At 43.9% G+C, this 20,803-nt stretch overlaps 1 protein-coding gene across 2 annotated transcripts; it reads left to right on the forward strand.

Annotated features, from left to right (window-relative positions):
* The first annotated feature begins 7,805 nt into the window (after window positions 1–7,805).
* On the forward strand, window positions 7,806–19,686 carry mrpl52 (mitochondrial ribosomal protein L52). Of its 2 annotated transcripts, none has more exons than XM_084313552.1 (5): window positions 7,806–7,845; window positions 9,278–9,347; window positions 10,678–10,745; window positions 13,107–13,171; window positions 19,255–19,686. In XM_084313552.1, exons 1-5 carry the CDS (start codon window positions 7,812–7,814, stop codon window positions 19,405–19,407), a joined length of 390 nt encoding a protein of 129 aa, XP_084169678.1. In that variant the 5' UTR covers window positions 7,806–7,811; the 3' UTR covers window positions 19,408–19,686. The 2 variants fall into 2 exon arrangements, with proteins under 2 accessions (XP_084169678.1, XP_084169679.1); XM_084313553.1 differs by lacking the exon at window positions 7,806–7,845 and adding an exon at window positions 7,999–8,045.
* Window positions 19,687–20,803: the final 1,117 nt, after the last annotated feature.

A 20,803-nucleotide genomic window follows, 5' to 3' on the forward strand; every position in this document is an offset into this window, starting at 1 on the left:
AGTCCCCCATGCAGCCTTTCATTGCCCTGCCTTGCGGTGAGCCGGAGGCGTGTTGCTTTCTAACAGCGGAGGAGTGCAAGAATGTGAATGAATGAATGAAAACTTTATTTAACAGATTGCAGAATGGGTACAATACAGTACGGCTCAATACATACAATTGTTAAGGGGATGCAGACCTGAGAAAGACGTTTGTCTTGTTTCCATCAGGGTCCCCCATTTTCAATTCATATAGACATTTATGACATACACAACATACATGACATTTATGGCATAGGGACATATAGGTATTTGGTACTGATACATTTGTGACATAGGCGGTATTCAAATATACAGTACTGTTACCCCTAGATCCTGACAGAGTATATACATATGATGGGGAGGGGACTGTACATTAGGAGGGGGTGGGTGGGTGGGAGGGAAATATACATACGGCGGGGAGGGAATATATACATGCGGTGGGGAGGAGACTGTCTATTAGGAGGTGGTGGGGGTTTTGGGCATTTACGGTGGCCAGTTTCGAATTGCAGCCTCCCGTAGGTGCTCTTTAAGGGCGGTTTTGAATGTGGGCAGGGATTCACATTCCTTTACAGCTTTGGGTAGGGCGTTCCACATTGTTGTGGCATAATTGCGAAACGTGTTTAGTCCCTTGTTTGAGCCGAATCTGGGTTTAACATGATTTGTTGAGCTTCCTCTGGTGTAGTGGTTGTGGTATTCACTGACCTTTGGGAAGTATTTTGACATGTACATGGGCACCCCGGTCGTATAGTGTATCTTGTAGACCAGGCCCATTGCAAGTTGCTGTACTCTGTCGTCTACTCTAAGCCATCCTAGGTTGGCAAAGTGGGCAGGGGTGAGGTGGGTTCTGGGGTTCAGGTCAAGTAGTAGTCTGACCAGTTTGTTTTGTGATGTTTGTAATTTTGTTTTAAGCGCCTTTGAGGTGCTTTGGTACCATGAGGTGCACGCATAGTCATAGTACCCTTGAATGAGTGCTCCTGCCAGAGTCTTCAGGGTATTCTTGTTTACCAGAGAGGAGATCCGGTACAAGAATCTAGTTCGTTGGTTGACTTTTTTTATTACATTGGATGCCATTTTGTCACAGGAAAGATTTGCCTCTAGGATGGAACCCAGGTAGGTAATTTCGTCTTTCCTTGTGACAATATTGTCACCCACTGTAACTGAGAAGCCGTCGGTCTTGCTGAGTTTGTTATTTGAACCGAAGAGAATGGACTCTGTTTTGCCCATGTGTAATGATAGTTTGTTATCAGCGAGCCATATGCAGATTTTGCCTAGTTCCGTGCTGAGGGTTTTTTCAACCTGCAATTTGTTCTTGTCAGAGACCAGCAGGGCTGAGTCGTCCGCAAACAGGAACAAGTTGCAGTCACAGGCTGACGACATGTCATTTGCATAAATTAGGAAGAGTAGCGGTCCTAGTATGCTTCCTTGTGGAACACCACAGCTCACTGTGAGGGGGGGGGATAGAGTACCGTTTACCTCTACCATCTGTTCTCTCCCCTCCAGGTAGGATTGCATCCAGCTCACTGATAGGCTATCAAAACCAATTGCTTTTAGCTTGTCCATTAGAATGGAGTGATTGACAGTGTCGAAGGCCTTTTGTAGGTCCAGCATGACCATGCCGCAGTATTTGCCAGCGTCCACCTCTTGTTTGATGTGGTCGTTCAAATAGAGGAGGCATGTGTCAGTGGAGTGGGACGTTCTGAAGCCAGATTGGAATTCGTAGATTAGGTTTTTTTCCGCCAGGTACTTTTCGACCTGTTCGTAGACTATTTTCTCCATGACTTTCGAGATAGAGGTAAGAATAGAAACAGGGCGGTAGTTGCCTGGGTCTAATTTGCTGCCCTTTTTGTGTAGAGGGGTCACTCTCGCAATTTTGAAGTCCTTGGGGACGTGCCCCTGTCTTATAGAGAGGTTTATTATGTGTGTGATGACTGGGGTGATGGCGGCTGCTGCGTCTCTGAGGAATTTGGAGGGGATGTTGTCATGGCCAGTGGCCTTGTTAGGTTGGAGGGCGCTCAATTTTTTGAGTACCTCATCGGTTGTTACCATTTCAAGTTTGAAGTCGTCTTTGTGGACCCCTAGGTTTTTGTAGTATGCTACTATGTGTTCTACCCCATAATGCCCTGAGTGGGAGGGTAGTTTGTTTACCAGTGTTGTGGCTATGTTTGTGAAGAAGATGTTTAAGTAATTGGCTACATCCAGCTTGTCTGTGATGAGCGTGTTGTCCGTCTTTATGTTTATGTTTGAGAATCTGGTTTTAAGTTTTTTACTGCAGCCTAGTTGATTATTGAGTAATTTCCAAAGTTTGCGGGGTTTGTTTTTGTTTTCCTCAGTTTTGTCGTTGATGAAATTTCTTTTTGCGGTTCTGATCATGGTGTTTACGTCATTTCTTAGTCTGTTTCTTTGGATTTTTAGTTCAACCACGTGGGCTTGGAGTTCACTGTTTGAGCTTTTGGAAAGCTTTGTCTGACTTTTATGAAGTTCAGAGACAATTTGACCATGTGACCGCGGCAGCGCGAGAGAGCGGCAGTGCGGAAATAGGCTGTCTATTGCCATTCTCTAAGACAAACGCTAACCTTAACCAGCTCCTTAACAGCGCCTAAACTTAACCGTTCTAACCTTAACCAACTCCGAAACAATGCCTAACCTTAACCTTAACCATAGAAAGAATATTGCCATTCTCTAAGACAAACTCTAACCTTAACCAGCTCCTTAACAGCGCCTAAACTTAACCGTTCTAACCTTAACCAACTCCGAAACAATGCAAAAAATTTGATGGGATTCGAACTTGTCAACAACGGACCGCAGGACCGCTGCGCTGCCAGGCAGTGACGGCTCGCCACTAGGGGCGCTCGGGCGCCGCCCCCCCTCAGGAACTACCCTGGTTATATGAGAGAACAAGAAAAATAAGTTTTTAGTTTTTTGTTTTATAGCCCTATAAATAATATAAACATGTTTAAAATGAATAATATTTACTCATTTTAAGTATGTTTGTATTTCCAATGCACAATATAACGTTATTATCGCAATTAAAAAACACTCGTTTTCCAGAGCAGGAAGTGACATCACGTTTTTTTAATTTTTTTAATTTTTTCGTATTTCTCGGCCCGGGCTATACGCGATAGCGCTCTGAGTGCGCGTCACAGTTTGATCGCTGTATCCGTCACAGCCAATCAGTGCATAACGCGTTGTGCGTTGAAATATGACTATTATGTTGGAATCCGGGCGCGATTTGAAGCGGTCTAGCCAGTAGCGTCAAGAATATCTGTAGCCGCATTTCGCGGAGACGCTCTCTGATTGGCCGACGCCAGTATTTTTTTCCGTAGCAGAATTTCACAGAGACGATCTCTGATTGGCCGAATCCAATTTCTAATGTTCCAATTCTAGGTTATTCCTAGGTTGGTCGGTGGAGATAGTTGTGTTGTTGTGAGAATGATGCAGGCAGCTGTTTGTCTTAGACGAGCGTGCCGTGACTGCAAGTTCTTTAGACTGTTAAGCTTAGGCACTCTTTCAAAGTTGGTTAAGGTTAGAGTTTGTCTTAGAGCATGGCGATAGAACGCCAGGTAGTTTGCAGTCTGTTCGAGCGGAAATGGACAAAGGAATGTACTTGTGTTGTGCTAACGAGCTAACACTTGGCTAACAAGCTATATGGCGGATGCAGTCTGGAGACAGACTACAGTGGACAGTGGTCTGGAATACATCATCAGTGGATTATACACGTTTATCAAGCTCTCCTGCCCTGGACGTTTCAACTAAACAGTGAGTCTCTCTCTCTCTCTCTCTCTCTCTCTCTCTCTCTCTCTCTCTCTCTCTCTCTCTCTCTGTGGTTAACGTTAACGTTTGTAAATTGTTTTTTTTAGGAGCAGTACTGTTAGGCTACTGCTGGCCATTCATGAAGCGAGACATTGCTGATTGTTTATTTATTTTATAACACAAGACTATGACTACCAACTGCCTAGCCAGCCGTGTATCAATCTTGGATGCAATAATAACGTTACCACCACACTGACTATGTCGATGGCTCATTGATTTAACTACTGCAGCTCTCTCGGATTGAAAATACGTGGATTATGGCTTGTTCAATATCGTCTATGTTTGAATGAATGAATGAATGAGAACTTTATTAACAGATTGCAGAATGGGTACAATACAGTACGGCTCAATACACACAATTGTTAAGGGGATGCAGACCAGAGAAAGACGTTTGTCTTGTTTACATCAGGGTCCCAGATTTTCGATTCATATCGATAGTTTAATAGCTAGCCTTGGCTCGTTTAACAATATGCAAAATATGTGTACAGCCCTGTACTCATACTGAAGTTATTCTTGGTATATAATAGGTCTGATTGTGTAACGAATCGATTCCATGTCGCGCTGTGTGTGAGAGAGAGAAGGAGAGAGGGAGAGATCTGCCTGTGTTTGGAGACGGGCGAGTTTTGTTTCTAACTTTTCTATTTATATATTGTGTTTCAAGTTGTGAATTAGAGTCTAGACTATACTTTATTTGACTGGTTGTGTGTTGTTGTAGTAACAGCTGAGCGACTCGTTCATAAGAGCCGATTCATTGCCGTGAGCGTGAGTCGAATCGCTCACGTCTTGCCATGAGTCTGTTGCGTGGTACTGTACTGTACATGTTTGCAAAATGTTTGGTATAGCGCCCCTAGTGGCGAAGTACCCACCGGCCGCCACTGCTGCCAGGTGAGCTGAGCTTCGAATGAAAATCATGGCGGATTAGGGCTACATAATGCCGCAAGCTCTGCCGCTCCGCGCTCCGCTCTGCGGTTGCCGCGCCTGCCGCGGTGTCGCAGCCAATCAGGGAAAACGCGGAAGCAACGGCAGCACTGCTCCGCTGTTAATAAGCAATAGGCGAGCCGCGGTCCCTGCTGCCTCCTCCCAGACTCCTCGCGCGTTCATCCAGGCGACGGTCGGCGAGTGAGAACTTGTCTGAAAAGCTAACAGAGAAATTCTTCAGGGCTTAGTGGCAGAGAGAGATATTCAAAACAATGTTTAAAAAAAAACTGCTTAAAAGTGAGTTTGCTTTAAAAGCGTATCGCGCGTCGTTCACAGGCCTATGGACCCCGTGTGTGTGTGTCTGTGTGTGTGTGTGTGTGAGAGAGAGAGAACTGTCTGAAAAGCTAACAAAGACATTCCTCAAGGCTTAGCGGCTGGGATATATGCTGTAATTAACCGATTTGATATAATGTAGCATTGATTATATTTTTTAGATGGATAGCTTACAGGTGTGTGTGGTGTTCTCACAAAACCAAGCTCTACTCTAGTGACATGAGTGATGAATGAAAAGTGATGTTTTATTATTATTATTATTATTATTATTATCATCATCATCATTCTACTCTACTGATCTCCCCCCTATAATAAAATATGCTTCGTGCGCAAAATAAAACAAAGAATAGAAGACTAAAGTGTTTTAAAAATAAATCTACTGGTTGATTTCATCAACTCATTAGTCAACTAGACAGTGTGCAGAGGCTACAGCAGTGCAATTAAACGTATTCCAATGTACAGCCCCACCCAACCCCACCCCACCCCACCTACCCAACCTCCTCCAATGTACAGTTTCTATGTCAAATGTATGTCAGTATTCCAATGTACAGTGTGTCCCCCCCCCCACCTCCAATGTACAGCCCCACCCCACCTACCCAACCTCCCCCAATGCACAGTTTCTATGTCAAATGTATACTCTTCTTCTGGATTCTTTTTTAGTATCCACAGATGGTGGAGGTAAACGGTACCCTATCCCCCCCCCTCACAGTGAGCTGTGGTGTTCCACAAGGAAGCATACTAGGACCGCTACTGTTCCTAATTTATGCAAATGACATGTCGTCAGCTTGTGACCGCAACTTGTTCCTGTTTGCGGACGACTCAGCCCTGCTGGTCTCTGACAAGAACAAGTTACAGGTTGAAAAAACCCTCAGCTCGGAACTAGGCAGAATCTGCATATGGCTCGCTGATAACAAACTATCATTACACATGGGCAAAACAGAGTCCATTCTCTTCGGTTCAAATAACAAACTCAGCAAGACCGACGGCTTCTCAGTTACAGTGGGTGACAATATTGTCACAAGGAAAGATGAAATTACCTACCTGGGTTCCATCCTAGAGGCTAATCTCTCCTGTGACAAAATGGCATCCAATGTAATAAAAAAAGTCAACAAACGAACTCGATTCTTGTACCGGATCTCCTCTCTGGTAAACAAGAATACCCTGAAGACTCTGGCAGGAGCACTCATTCAGGGGTACTACGACTATGCTTGCACCTCATGGTACCAAAGCACCTCAAAGGCGCTAAAAACAAAATTACAAACATCTCAAAACAAACTGGTCAGACTACTGCTTGACCTTACTCCTAGAACCCACCTCACCCCTGCCCACTTTGACAACCTAGGATGGCTTAGAGTAGACGACAGAGTACAGCAACTTGCAATGGGCCTGGTCTACAAGATACACTACACGACCAAGGTACCCATGTACATGGCAAAATACTTCCCAAAGGTCAGTGAATACCACGATCACAACACCAGAGGGAGCTCCACAAATCATGTTAAACCCAGATTCGGCTCAAATAAGGGACTAAACACGTTTCGCAATTATGCCACATCAATGTGGAACGCCCTACCCAAAGCTGTAAAGGAATGTGGATCACTACCCACTTTCAAAACCTCTCTCAAGGGACACCTACGGGAGACTGCAATTCAACACTGGCCCCTGTAAATATCCTAACCCAACCCCCTCCAATGTACAGTCATTTACCTAGTATGGTTTTGTCAATAGTCCAATGTACAATTTTGTTTGTTTGTACAGTGTCTCCTCCCCCCCCCCCTCAATGTACAGTTTTGCTTGTTTATACAGTGTGCCCCCCCCCCCCCCAACCACCTCCAATGTAAATTACCCAGTATGGTTGTCAATATCCCAATGTACCCAACCCCCCCCCACCCAACCTCCTCCAATGTACAGTTTCTACGTCAAATGTATATACTCCCTTTTCTTGACTCCTTCTGTATCACAAACAGTACTGTATTTGCAAATCTGGTATGTCATAAATGTATAGATGTAGCAGTACTGACTATCTGTATGTCATGTATGTCATATATGTCCTGATGAATTGAAAATGGGGGACCCTGATGTAAACAAGACGAAAGTCTTTCTCTGGTCTGCATCCCCTTAACAATTGTGTGTATTGAGCTGTACTGTATTGTACCCATTCTGCAATCTGTTAATAAAGTTTTCAATCAATCAATCAATCACAAACAGTACTGTATTTGAAAATCTGGTATGTCATAAATGTATAGATGTAGCAGTACTGTCTATCTGTATGTCATGTGTGTCATATGATGAATTGAAAATGGGGGACCCTGATGGAAACAAGACGAAAGTCTTTCTCAGGTCTGCATCCTCTTAACAATTGTATGTATTGAGCTGTACTGTACTGTACCCATTCTGCAATCCGTTAATAAACTTTTCAATCAATCAATCAATCAATCAAACAATGTAACAATTGTCTATGACGTATTGTCGACAATGTATACACAATTCCAAACTACTCTGACTTAACAAAGGCTTTCAAGCCACAGCGTGACAACGTATTTTAGTTGTGTGACCTATGATCTATGCTGCATGTATGGAAACCTTTGTGATGCAAGTAACAATGTGAAATCCAGGTATCACGAAAAAGGTGAAGACAAAAAAAATCCATCTATTTCGTCCCAAACTAGAAGTAGAACCCTACACAGTAGATGAGCACCACCTTGTGGCGAGAATAATAAAGTGCAATCAACATGGCGGCCCCCATTAGGACGTTGTGCTGCTCAGGTGAGAGAGGTTATTTGCTATTTCTGTTGTGTTAATACTAGTAAACCACAATGTGTATATGTAAACCACAAAGCGGCGTTTCATAGCTATACACGTTGCTTTCAATCACTGACCGACTTTGAAATAAGCGTTCCTTTGAATAACCAGTTGTATACAGCTATATGCTAACGTCGCTAATGTAACAATGCAACTAAATCAAGGTAGGAAGCATGCTGAGGATAGCTGGATTGATTGATTGATTGATTGATTGATTGAAAACTTTATTAACAGATTGCAGAATGGGTACAGTACAGCTCAATACATACAATTGTTAAGGGGATGCAGAGCAGAGAAAGACTTTCGTCTTGTTTACATCAGGGTCCCCCATTTTCAATTCATCATAACATAGGGTTGACTGAATCACAGCTAGGAGGAGGTCTAGATAACGCATGTAATTGATGTAGCTGTTCTCCTCGTAGTCTGCCTTCTCCATTCTTGTTGCTGATGTTATTGATGACGTCAGTACTCTATATCTTGTACATTCATAAATATCTGGATGAAACAGTATGTCGTGTGTATGTCATAATGTCATGATGAATTGAAAATGGGGCACCCTGGTGCGTGTAAATAAGACGAAAGTCTTTCTCTGGTTTGCATCCCCTTAACAATTGTGTGTATTGAGCTGTACTGTATTGTACCCATTCTGCAATCTGTTAATACAATTTTCAATCAATCAATCAAACTTGACTTGACTTGATTGATTAATCTGAGAGGAGAGCTAAACTTGAAAAAAAACTCAGTGTCAGAACCAAAATGAAAAGTATATGTGCATGTCAATCTGTGGGGTGGACTTGTGGAACAGTCTGGAGTTAGAGATAAAACAGAGTACAAACATAAATCAGTTTAAAAAGATGTACAAAAAATCTTTCTTAAATAGGTATCTGGAAGAGGAAGTGTGTTGATTGTGAGTATGTGTAAAATGTAAATAAAAAATAAAATTATGTATATCATATGGTATTTATTTAGGATATATATATTACATATTTATAGGCATATTTATATATAAATGTATTGGATTGTATAGAGATACAGTGTTTATACATATAATTAACAATATATTCAATTATAATTTGTGATAGTTAAAAAGGGGTAGGAAATTAGGAATTAAAAAATATATATGTATATATATAATTATGTATACTTCTTCCTACTCCTTTTTCGAACAGGGTAAACTATGATTTGATTATCTGTTTCTCTTTTTGTTGTCGTCTTTTTATTATCTTTTGTATATGTCAAATGAACAGATATATTTTAGTTTTTATACTTGTTCGAAAATAAAAAATCTTTCATTCATTCACTTGACTTGAAAGGGGATGCATTGAATCGTAGTAGTAGTAGTGAGCTGTCTGCGAAGGGCTTCCGAGGCTAATTTTGTGCCCCTTGTTCTTCTCAGTTCTCAAAATCTCCTGCAGGCCCATCAGCACGACATGTGTACCACAGGCTGGGCAGAAATGGAGAAAAGAGTAAGTTCTCCTCTGGTCTGTGGCAGAGCCAAAATGGAGAAAATAGTATGTTCTCCTCTGGTCTGTGGCAGAGCCAAAATGGAGAAAAGAGTATGTTCTCCTCTGGTCTGTGGCAGAGCCAAAATGGAGAAAAGAGTGAGTTCTCCTCTGGTCTGTGGCAGAGCCAAAATGGAGAAAAGAGTAAGTTCTCGTCTGGTCTGTGGCAGAGCCAAAATGGCTCCGATCTGTTGTACAACAGCGGTCAAGACTCACTCTGTCGTACGCAGCCGTGCATGCAAAATTGTAACGTACCATCATCAAGTTTTGACTCCACCAATTACGTAAAATCATGTAGCTATAAATAGCATTTGTTTATGGGTAGTAAAGGAAGGGTCATGTCGTGGCAATAGTCATCACATCAGAATACCAGCGTTCTATGCTCTGCATGGTGTCAGACTTTGGTGCCAGTTCTATTATAGCCTGTATTAAATCTTGAAATGTACAAGCTATCTGAGAAAATATACATCAACCAAGATATCAAATGTTAGCGAGTTAACAATGCAACAAATTGCAGATGACTGACGAGAGATGGCGATCCCATTCAACTCAATGTCGGTCGAACTCAACGTTTTCACACTTGGCACCAATGTGTGTTCACTGCGCTATGCAGTGACGTGATGACCCTTCCTTCTTTTATACTTTCCTTGTGGGTAGGTAAGGATACAAAGAGTCACTCCACCACACCGTCTGGCTGTCTATTACGGCAGAGACTGAACAGAATCTTGCTAGTCGTTTGGCCCTTTTCTTTGGTAGGCCTGTTCACTTGTCTTATATCACCGGCTATCTTTCAAACTCATTTCCAGCATATTCTGTTGCCAGTGTTGTAGGACTCGAGTCCTGGACTGATTTTCGGACTCGGAAGGTGCAGATGAGGACTCCGATTGATAAATTGATCAATCTGATTAATTGATAGTTTTTTGTAATAGGCCCGAATAATTTGGCATACGATATTGATGGCTAGTGCATTTGTTTGGCTATTGTGTCACAAAGTAAATAAACTCCCATTGAAATGGTGACCGCTGTGTCATTAATGTTTAATTGGCACCTTTTTTTATTTGTACGTCTGCTCTTTGACTGCCAGAGTGGAGTGGACTCAACCTTGATGACTTGCTTGGACTCGGACTAGGGTAATGGGGATTGGGGGCTCTTCTTTGGTGACTCAGACTTGGACTCGAACACTGGGGACTCTAGACTCGACTCAGACTTGAGATTTAGTGACTCGACTACAACACTGTCTGTTGCATAGCTAGTTAGTCTCTTAACAATGGCTTGTCTTCAACTGTATTTCCAGACACGGCTTGGCCCTCGGTGGTTCAGAGTACGGACCTCTGACGGATCTCCCGGATTGGTCCTTCGCAGGTATATTTTAAACCTTATTTGGCTCACCTGATCTTTTAAAGAGACTCTTTAATAAAGCAAGACAGTTCGACTCCCACTTTAGGTTTCATTCCCAACCAACAGCAACAATGACTGTCTTCATCTCATCAGCACAGCTCGTAGTGTGTCCTCTTCCCTTACGTCTAGTATCTCTGGCTGAACTCTCTCACTCCTGGGTCCTGTACAGCCAGAGCCTCCTGTTGGCTACTGAGCAGCTCCACTGGAGCAGTAGGGAGCCTTGCTCAAGAGTATATTGAACCCAGGTAAAATTCCCGGGCAACAGTATCTCCGGCTTGGTCAGTTGTCTCTAAGAACGCAATCGGCCGTGTTCATTGGTGGGGGTCCTGTTCGTTGCAACAGCGACTCCTACTCGTCGATCAGGGCGCCTGTTCAGCAGGGAGGGGGGATCTGGGGGAGATTAACCTCTGCACGTGTTACGCTCTCCCAGTGAAACTCCTTGCTGTCGGGTTAAAAGAAGCGGCTGGCGACTCTGCATGTATCGGAGGAGCCATGTGGTCGTCTACACCCTCCCCAGACCGACAGTATGGCAACGTGATGACCAGGAAGGGAATTGGCACGACGCTTCAATTGGGGGATGGGAGAAAATTATAAAAGGCCAAAAAATAAATAAGAGTACCACCATTTTAGCTATTGATGGCACAGGGGTTTGTTTGTGACACTTGGTTTCAGTGTTCAGTTGGCATGACTTCCTATAACACCTTTATTCTTAAATGTGAAAGAAAAGGGAAGAAATAGTTTTCTCCTTGTCCTTGTACCTATTCAAATAAATAAATAAATGGCTGCATTTATATAGTTATTTTATCCAAAGCGCCTTACAATTTGTTCCTCACATTTGATCCATTCACTCACATTCACGGCGGAGGCAACCATGCAAGGTGCCAACCTGCTCATCAGGAGCAATTAGGGGTTAAGTGTCTTGCTCAAGGATGCTTCGACACACTGCCCGGGAGGAGCGGGAATCGAACCGGGAACCTCTGGATTACCAGACGACTGCTCTACCTCCTGAGCCACTATCGCCCCCAAAATGTAAATGTAATTAAAATAAATCTACCCGACAACACACGTTAATGTCCCCATTGGCCGGACACGTATATATATTTTTTTGATCTACTTTTTCTCCCCATTTTTCTCAGCGGCGAGGGTCTGCGTGGGAGGGACACGCCGCCCTCGTCGCTTCCTGATTCTACTGCGCAGGCGCACCAACCGACCTGTAGGAGTCGCTGTCCACAACGTCCGATCCCCACCCACCAGCTTCCCACCCCCTAATACTGCCAATTGTATTAGTATGAACGACCAGCCAAGCTGGTAGCAACGCCGAGAGCTGGGCTCGAACCCAGCATCTCCTACGTTGGTGGCGAGCGCCTTGCCCACTGCGCCACCTAGCCGCCCCCGGACACGTCTTCTTTAAACAAGTTAAGAAGAAACATCACAATAAATCAAGAACAATACAAAAAACACCATGAAATCAAAAATAAAATGTAAAATAAATAAATGCAACACTCCCAGACATACCCCACACGAAGGTAAGGGAAAACTCACTAAAAACCTAGCAACAGGAAAAAAGCACCACATGCAAAGGAGGGATCTCCCTTCTTAGATGTCGGTGATAGTAGTGTTGCTATAAAACAGACGAAACAGGGGAGCTCCAGTAGCTCACAGCGTATCTCGGCGCTATTGCGGCGTCGGGGACAACCGTGCGCGTCACGGATCTGGGGTACACGAGTTCGACTCCCGGACTCGCCGTATTTTCTCAGAGTGTCTTTCCCCAATCTATACCCCATTCAACCTGTTTCTGTCGGTCATGCTTGACCAGAAAAAGCGATAAATGCTGAAAAGAACCAGCTGACTGGTCAAAGTTAAAAAACAGACGAACCAGTTGGTAAGTATGTACATATATGTATAATAAAACACATATGTACATGCAATAGCAACTGGGGTACATAAGAACATTTTGAAAGATTGCAAATAGAATAGAGCTGATAACGGATCCATTTGAGGTATGGGGGCGACGTAGAGAGTACTTTGTAGATTGTATCCTCTTGGCCATATGTATTAGCTTCTTATTCTCAGGCTCTTGACTGGGCTGTTTGTGTTTAGTACTGCTCTCTCTGGCTACTTGCTCCGTTTAGCGATACTAGAATTTGAACTGACCCTGTCGTTAACACTTGTCAGTTGCTCTGTATAAGCGCATCTGTTAAACACCTTAAAAATGTGAGTAAGCTACAACCAAGTTGTTACAACGAAGAAAAATGTACCCAGTTGGCACATAGGTCTGTATGATTTTGTTTTTGTACGCGTGTCAATATATTCTGCTCCGCTCAGATGGAAGGGCTGCTCCTCCGATGAAGGGACACCTGAGAAGAAGGCAGGAGAGGGAGGTGTTGGCGGTAAGTCGCCTCTCCGTTATCACGTGTCAAGTGTGCAGAGACCGTTCCCTTCCCTAGCAGAAAAATGAAAATACACACGTGGGCATACGTCGCCTCGTACAGAGAACTGACCGATCACAGCTAAGACACTAGAATGATTTGCATACATTCGTGATCCTCTTTCATGTCACGGGTGAACAGGAGCGTAACTCTGTCACAGTCCTCACATGTCGCCTTACTAAGCTAATCAGGAGCGTGAAGTGCTGTACATAGCCGCTACCACGACAGTGACATATACCAAGGAAACGATAAAAGAAGGAAGGGTCATCATGTCACTGTGGAGCGTGTGAACAAACATTGGTGCCAAGAGTGGGGACTTTCAGTTCGGCCGGCATTGAGTTGAATGAGATCATCTCTTTATTTATGATCATTTAATGAATGAATGAATGAATGACCTTTATTTATATAGCACCCTTCACAGCACGAATGCACAGGGTGCTTTACACTACAGCTTAATATAAAAATTAAAAACACAATAAAACAAAATCAGAAATAAATGACAACAACAACAAACAGCAGTTAAAAACAGTGAAACCAGATAGAAAAAGTAGAATAAAAGAATTTGGATAAAATCATGAGTCACTAATTAAAACAAAACTATAGAACAGTGAGGACAAGAAGAAGTGCCTATGTATGCCCAAAGGCCTGTCTGAACAAATGTGTTTTTAGTTGTTTTTTTTAAATAGTTTTCAGAGGGGGCAGGTCCAGGGGGAGAGCGTTCCAGAGCCTTTGTGCTGTCACCTCGAAGGCTCGATCACCCCTTGTTTTCAGCCTGGACCTGGGGACCACCAGGAGGTGCTGATCGGCAGATCTGAGTGAGCGGGTGTTGGTGTAGGGATGGATGAGTTCAGTGATGTAGATAGGGGCCTGACCGTGAAGTGCTCTGAAAGTGAAAGTGAGGACTTTGAAGTGAATTCTATAGTGTACCGGGAGCCAGTGCAGGGATACCAGAATGGGAGTGATGTGACATGATTTTTTTGACCTTGTGAGTAGCCTGGCTGCAGCATTTTGGACCATTTGTAGTTTGTCTGTGGATGATTTGGTGAGACAGGTGAAACGTGAGTTGCAGTAGTCAAGCCTAGAGGAAATAAAAGCATGCACGGACAGTTCTAGTTCAGAGTGAGATATGATGGTGCGTAGTTTTGCAATGTTTCTGAGGTGAAAGAAGCAGGTGCGTGTGAGTGTTTTGACATGTTTGTCTAGGTTCATGGCCTGGTCGAAGACAACACCCAGGTTTCTCAGGTGGGGACGTATGTTGTCTTTAAGGGACCCCAAGTGAGTGGCCACTCTAGCTGCAGTCTTTTCAGCTGCTACGATCAGCACCTCCGTTTTATTTTGCATTTAACTGGAGGAAGTTACTCCCCATCCAGCTCTCAATGCCGAGCAGGCACTCCTGGAGAAGGCTGAGTTTCTCCAAGTTGTCGGGTTTAAAAGAGCAGAGTAGTTGTATGTCGTCTGCGTAGCAGTGGTATTTAATGCCGGTGAATTTATTGATGAGGAGGCCTAGGGGAAGCATGTAAATGGCAAAGAGGAGTGGTCCTAGCACCGATGCCTGTGGTACCCCACATGAGAGGGGGGTGGGGTCAGATTTAAAAGGACCCACAGCCACCGAGAACGTTCTCTCCCTTAGATAAGAGGCAAACCAGTTTAGAGCGCTCCCAGAGATGCCCACCCACTCCCTGAGCCTGTCCAAAAGGATGTTGTGGTTGACCGTATCAAACGCTGCGCTCAGGTCTAACAGGACCAGAACAGAGCATTCACCACAGTCAGCAGACATCAGGAGATCATTGGATACTCTGAGAAGGGCAGATTCAGTGGAGTGGAGTTTGCGGAAGCCAGATTGGAATTTGTCACAGATGTTATTTTGCGACATGTGGGTGGTGAGCTGGTTGGCTACAACCTTTTCTAACACCTTTGATGCAAAAGGCAGCTTGGAGATGGGTCTGAAATTGTTATGGATGGTGGGGTCTAGGTTGGGCTTTTTAAGGAGTGGCTGTACGACTGCCTCCTTACAATAGATTGGGACAGAACCAGAGGCTAGGGATGAGTTTATGATAGTGACTCGACTGGGGCCAACAGAGCAGAAAACTTCCTTAAACATGGATGTAGGAAGGATGTCTAAGGGGCTCGAGGAGGTCTTCATGGAGGTGACTAAGATGGTGAGATCATCCAGAGAGACGGGTGAGAAATCGCTCAGGGATGCTTGAGTGGTGGGATGGAGGGGAAGGGGGGATAGCGAAGGAGTGATTTTTGCCATTATGTTTGCAACCTTGGTGACAAAAAATTGAAGAAAGCGGTTACAGTCCTCATTTGACAGCACTGGTGTAGGGGGGGGGGGGGGCTGACAAGTGTGTTAATGGTTTTAAATAATACTCTGGGATTGTGTTAAACAGGTTATTACCTCGGATGTCAGAATCATAGGCAATCTGTTGCATTGTTAACCAGCCAACGTTTGATATATTGGTTGATGTATATTTCCTCAGATAGCTTGTGTATTTTGAATTTCAATACAGGCTTCAATAGAACTGGCACCAAAGTCTGGCACCAAGCAGAGCATAGAACGCTGGTATCCTGGACGTAATGACCCTTCCTTCTTTTATAGTTTCCTTGTGACATACAAGGATATCATGAATATATGCAAAATATTCGAATGGCTTAACTGTGATTTGATCAAAGTGATCGGTACTATGGCTGTAACTGAGGGGTACAATTCCCTGACTGTATTACTAGATATGATACTTACTACCACTACCTTTGTACTTAATATTCGGCCACCCAGTACTCGGCATAAATATATTATGATAAACACTCTCACGTAGATGAAACGGATCCAACACAAATGTACGAAGTCGAAGTATGCGTTTATTACTACACAGCAATGGTGTGTAGAGCAAGCACTTAATCACTTAATTACATTTATGAATTGAAATAGTATGCACTTTTATGGCAAAGAGTATTCGTTGGTATATCAATAGAGAATGTCCAATCTCTGGTGGCGCAGGCGGTAAATATACGACCTGGAATAGTTAAGGAATAACAGCAATGATACTTTAATGATTATAAGACTGGATACACTAAGGGGGGTAATCCGGTCGCTTGTAAGACAACAGGAGTAGGAGGGGGGGGGGGGGGGTAGAGTCTGGCTGCCTCGTCCGGCCAAGGGTATCCTGGGTGAACCCACAGTTGTGCAGCTCGGTGCGCCAGCGATCCTTGGACCACAGATGAAAGCAGGTGGACTCTCTGTGAGCCGGCTCTCTCCGGTCCACGGGGGAGAGACGTGAAGCGACCTCGTCTTGCAGAGCGTCTCCTCACCTTGCGTCCTCTCCAGGGGGGGGGGTTCCAACACACGGCAGTGTCGGGGGTCTTTATCCATGGAATAATCACTGTACACAAAGCATAATCCGTGCCTGGGAAGGCGGGCTGTCGTCGGTAGAATAATCCGGTATACAGGTCCACTCGATCGTCGGCTCTGGGGCTCCTCGGATGCAGTCTCACATGGGGTCGACCATCCTGGATAAGCAGCCAGTTCTCTGCCCGAAACGATGGGGTACTGACTACGGTAGTATTCTCACCGCACGAAGCACTATATATTAACAGACTATTATTAGCTTAATAGACTACGTCCAACTCGACGATATAGTGCCAAATATGACTATTCAAATATTAATATACACGATGTCTCAATACCGATGGTAGGCCGAACTTGGCCTTACTCCCACACGTGGCGTCGCGGGGAGGCTTTACGTCTGTCACTCTATTGGAGGGTAAGAAACTGGACTGAAAAGGAAGTCCTACTTTAGTAGCGCAGTATATATACGCACTATGAACAAATAGTACCGTTAGTGGTGCGGTAGCCAGATTCCTACGCGGAACTAGGACTTGTTCGTACATGTTGAGCGGTACGTTTGAACTGGGTCTGGGGGGTATGGCAGCCTGGCACCAAGGTCTCGACCAATAGTAGAATGGAGACTATTATGGGATGTTCAGTAGGCTAGAATGGATATTCAATGCATATTGTACAAGGAATATACAAGGGATATCAAGGAATATTAGAGAATATACAAATACAATTAAATATATATATATATAATAAATATATATATTCGGTTTAATCTGGCCCTTCACAACAATGGCCATATACTGTATAACGTCTGTACACAGCAGTTGTGGACGTACGGTATGAGCACTGCAGTCTGTCCAAGGCAAGGTTTGTGTACGCATATTTTCTGCACATTGAATGAAACGTTTACACACTTGACATCCAATAATACGTCTTGACACTCTTTCCTTCTTTCAAGACAATAATATTCATATCAATCCCTGCCGAAGAGGCTGTATTTACAGACGTTTGCTCTTCCATTATACTGTACGTAATTATTGGGATAAACTGGTACTATTGTAGTACTGTTGTAGATATTACATAGATATGACCACCATTAACACATTGGACGCCAACAACGTGATAATTCGTTATTGCCCGCCATGCGTTGAATGCCAAGAACAAATAAACAGGTTTTTGGGATCAATATTTAATTTTTTCGCCATGGCATTCATAATTCATCCAGCCTCCCTCCGGGACTGCAGCTGGACCCTGTCTGATATTGCAACGCCTCAATACCGCCGCCTGGTGGATGTCCGGCGAGTTACACTCTAAAGCCAAACCGGAAGTGGCGCTCGGTGCATCGAGGAAATCCCTCCGGCAGTAATATCTTGTTACGTGGATCCAGACAAACAATCGAGTGCATGGGATCGCTTTCTAAACGCAATAATCAATATGATTTCGGCGTTTATTGCGTCATACAAACGGGAAATGGATCTAGCAGATCGATGTCAAATAATTGGAATATTTTTCCTCCAGTCTCATCGGCGAACGCTAAGAGGAATATAACGTTATTTTCAGCCCGATTGTTTATTCATTTCACGGCCTTCCATCTGATCAACATACCCATATTAAATAAAGCCGTTACTGACGATCAAGGAATTATAAACGACCCCCCCCCCCCTTTCCTTCACGCATGATGAAGCATAATGTATACCGATCATATACATTTGAATTTTTTAATATAGCGTGTATAGGAAAGAAACGCCAATCGATAATCTATCATATGCGTCGGGGCCTATACCTCGCGTTTTAGGAATTACTGCAGAAAACCTTAAAAACATACTTATATTCTCGACGGTACTAACACAACAATGTATGAATGAAAAAATATAACGTTCCCACATCCGGAACGATAGATACCCGATGTTGAATGGGCCATAGTAATGTCGATATAGCTATAATATTTAAAAAGTTATAGCCCTGCAGGGCGGCTACGTGGCGTAGTGGGCAAGGCGCTCGCCACGAAATCTGGAGACGCTGGGCTCGCCTGTTCGAGCCCAGCGCTCCACATTTGCTTTCAGTTTAGCTGGTCGTCCGTACTAATACACATTGGCCGTATTAGGGGGTGGGAAACTGATGGGTGGGGATCGGGCGTTGTGGACAGCGACTCCTACAGGTCGGTTGGTGCGCCTGCGCAGTGGAATCAGGAAGTGTCGGGGGCAGCGTGAGCCTCCCACGCGTTACTCCTCACCACTGAGAGATCGAGCTGCGCAGGTGAAAAGATGCGACTGCTGTTACCTCAAGTACCGGAGGGGACTTGTGCTATGTATGACTTAGTCCACATTGCAGCCGGCTTGTGGGAGGCAAGAAACAGCGTTCGTGACAGGGGAGGGTTGAATTGGATGATACGAAATTGGGATGGGAGAAAATATAGAAAATGGGAGAAAAAGTGGATAAAAAAAAAAAAAGTTATAGCCCTGCAAAGAAGGTAAACATCTCCATAGGGTTACAGCACTGGCAGACTGGGCATAAGGATGGGCATACTGCGTGGCAATCAAAGTGTTAAATAGTGGTGTTTGTTTTTGCCTAGCTTTGTGTCATACTAGTGTCAGCTGTTCCATAACCCCTCTCTCTCTCTATTTTCCACTCTCTCCCCTCTCTTTCCCCCTCTCTCTTTCCCTCTGTTTCTCTCCCTCTCTCTCTCCCCCCCTCTCTCCATCAGAGGCGTATAGTGCGGCTGGACTCTGAGGTGGATAGAGGGATAGAGATGTGGGAAGAACGACAGGAAGAAGCCAGAAGAGCGGAGGAGCGGAAACAGTCTCTTCTGCTCAAACCTAAAGGGAAGCTACTGTTGAAGAAGAAATCTGATAAATAAGCCCTTGTTATGTCGTCTGTCTCTCACAGCCATATAGGGCCAATTTGGACACATCTATGATTCCTGGCTGGTGTGAGAGTAACTCTCAGGTCAGAAATTGTCCCGTTTCAAGGCCTATGGCATTGTGTTCTGGATTTCAGTTCGTATTACTACGATGTTTTCTATATTCATGGAACGTTATTGCTGGTATCGGATTTGTCATGCTACCAATGTGTCTGTTATCATGTAATATGTATTCCACGTTTGTTTGTTTTTGTTAACATTAAACTATTGCACTCACTAAGTTGTCGGTTGAAGGATAGAAGAGGTTGGGGGGGGGGGGGGGGGGGGCATAAGTGGAACTTTTCCAACCATTAAAGGTGCTGGATAGTTTAAAGGAACACAGCAACATTGTGGGACAGCTTTTAGTAGAAGTCCAGCGTGATTGTTGTATGCCTTCGATGGTCGTGCATACGTGTCTGTTTAAACGAACGTGCAAACATTATGGGAAGTGTGCTTACCGTCTTAGACAAGATGGATACCAATTAGCTAGCCTAGCTTAGCACAAATGAATCGAAGCGGATATGGACCACTAGCCTAGCTTAAACACAGAGAGGAAATTGGTATGGTAATGTTGGCGTGTTCCTTTAATGCTTTATGTGTTTGAACCATAGAAATATATAAAACATGCCTTTTTACTTAATGTCACCTATTCCCCACTAGAATGCAGCATTGCACCACTTCAGGGGTGTGTTAAGTGCTCAGACGCCATTTTGTCTAGTTTTGACCTTAAGGGGGGGGGGGGGGATTGGCAGAGGAAGGGAGGGGTTTGCAAACACAAAGTAGCACTGATTGAGGAGCAGAGAGAGAGAGGTGTGCTGTTCTTTCTGAAAGTTACTTAAAGGCTGGAGTCACCTTAGTCGAGTCCCGAGACATTAAAACGAGGCCTAGTTCAGTCGGAGGCTAGACTTAAACTAAACTTAAACAAATCATTTCAAGAATTATGAGTATGATATTCTTCTGTGTTTCCCTTAGAACATAACACGTTATAAAGCTAAATTATATTATGATAATAATAATCAAGAGATGATGTCATGATTTTTATATAGGCCTACTTATTTGAGAGTTTTGCTTTTGGGCAGTTAGTATATCTAACACAAGGATAATTTAAACCAGATGAAGACCAAGACTAATTGGGTCAGAGTCCAAGAACACACTTGGAAAATGGACTGGTCTCCAGTACTATAGGTGGCACTTGACGGTATGAAACTCCAGATATAGTTATTTTATAGTTCTAGTTTTTATTATTGATAGGAATGTTATTTGGTTTAATAAGTGTTCTTACAGGCGGCTGGGTAGCGCAGCGGACATTGCGCTCATCACCAACGCACGAGACACCGGTGTCGACTCCGGCTGT

The sequence above is a fragment of the Notolepis coatsorum genome, assembly GCF_963971535.1.
Source record: "Notolepis coatsorum genome assembly, chromosome: 4".
NCBI lineage: Eukaryota > Metazoa > Chordata > Actinopteri > Aulopiformes > Paralepididae > Notolepis > Notolepis coatsorum.

What these genes read in the sequence shown, in the direction of transcription:
- mrpl52 (XM_084313552.1), top strand. Translation starts at nt 7,812, where the DNA reads ATGGCGGCCCCCATTAGGACGTTGTGCTGCTCAG. An exon ending in GGGCAGAAATGGAGAAAAGA is followed by an intron (nt 9,348 to 10,677) that starts GTAAGTTCTCCT and finishes CTGTATTTCCAG; the next exon opens with ACACGGCTTGGCCCTCGGTG. An exon ending in AGGAGAGGGAGGTGTTGGCG is followed by an intron (nt 13,172 to 19,254) that starts GTAAGTCGCCTC and finishes TCTCTCCATCAG; the next exon opens with AGGCGTATAGTGCGGCTGGA.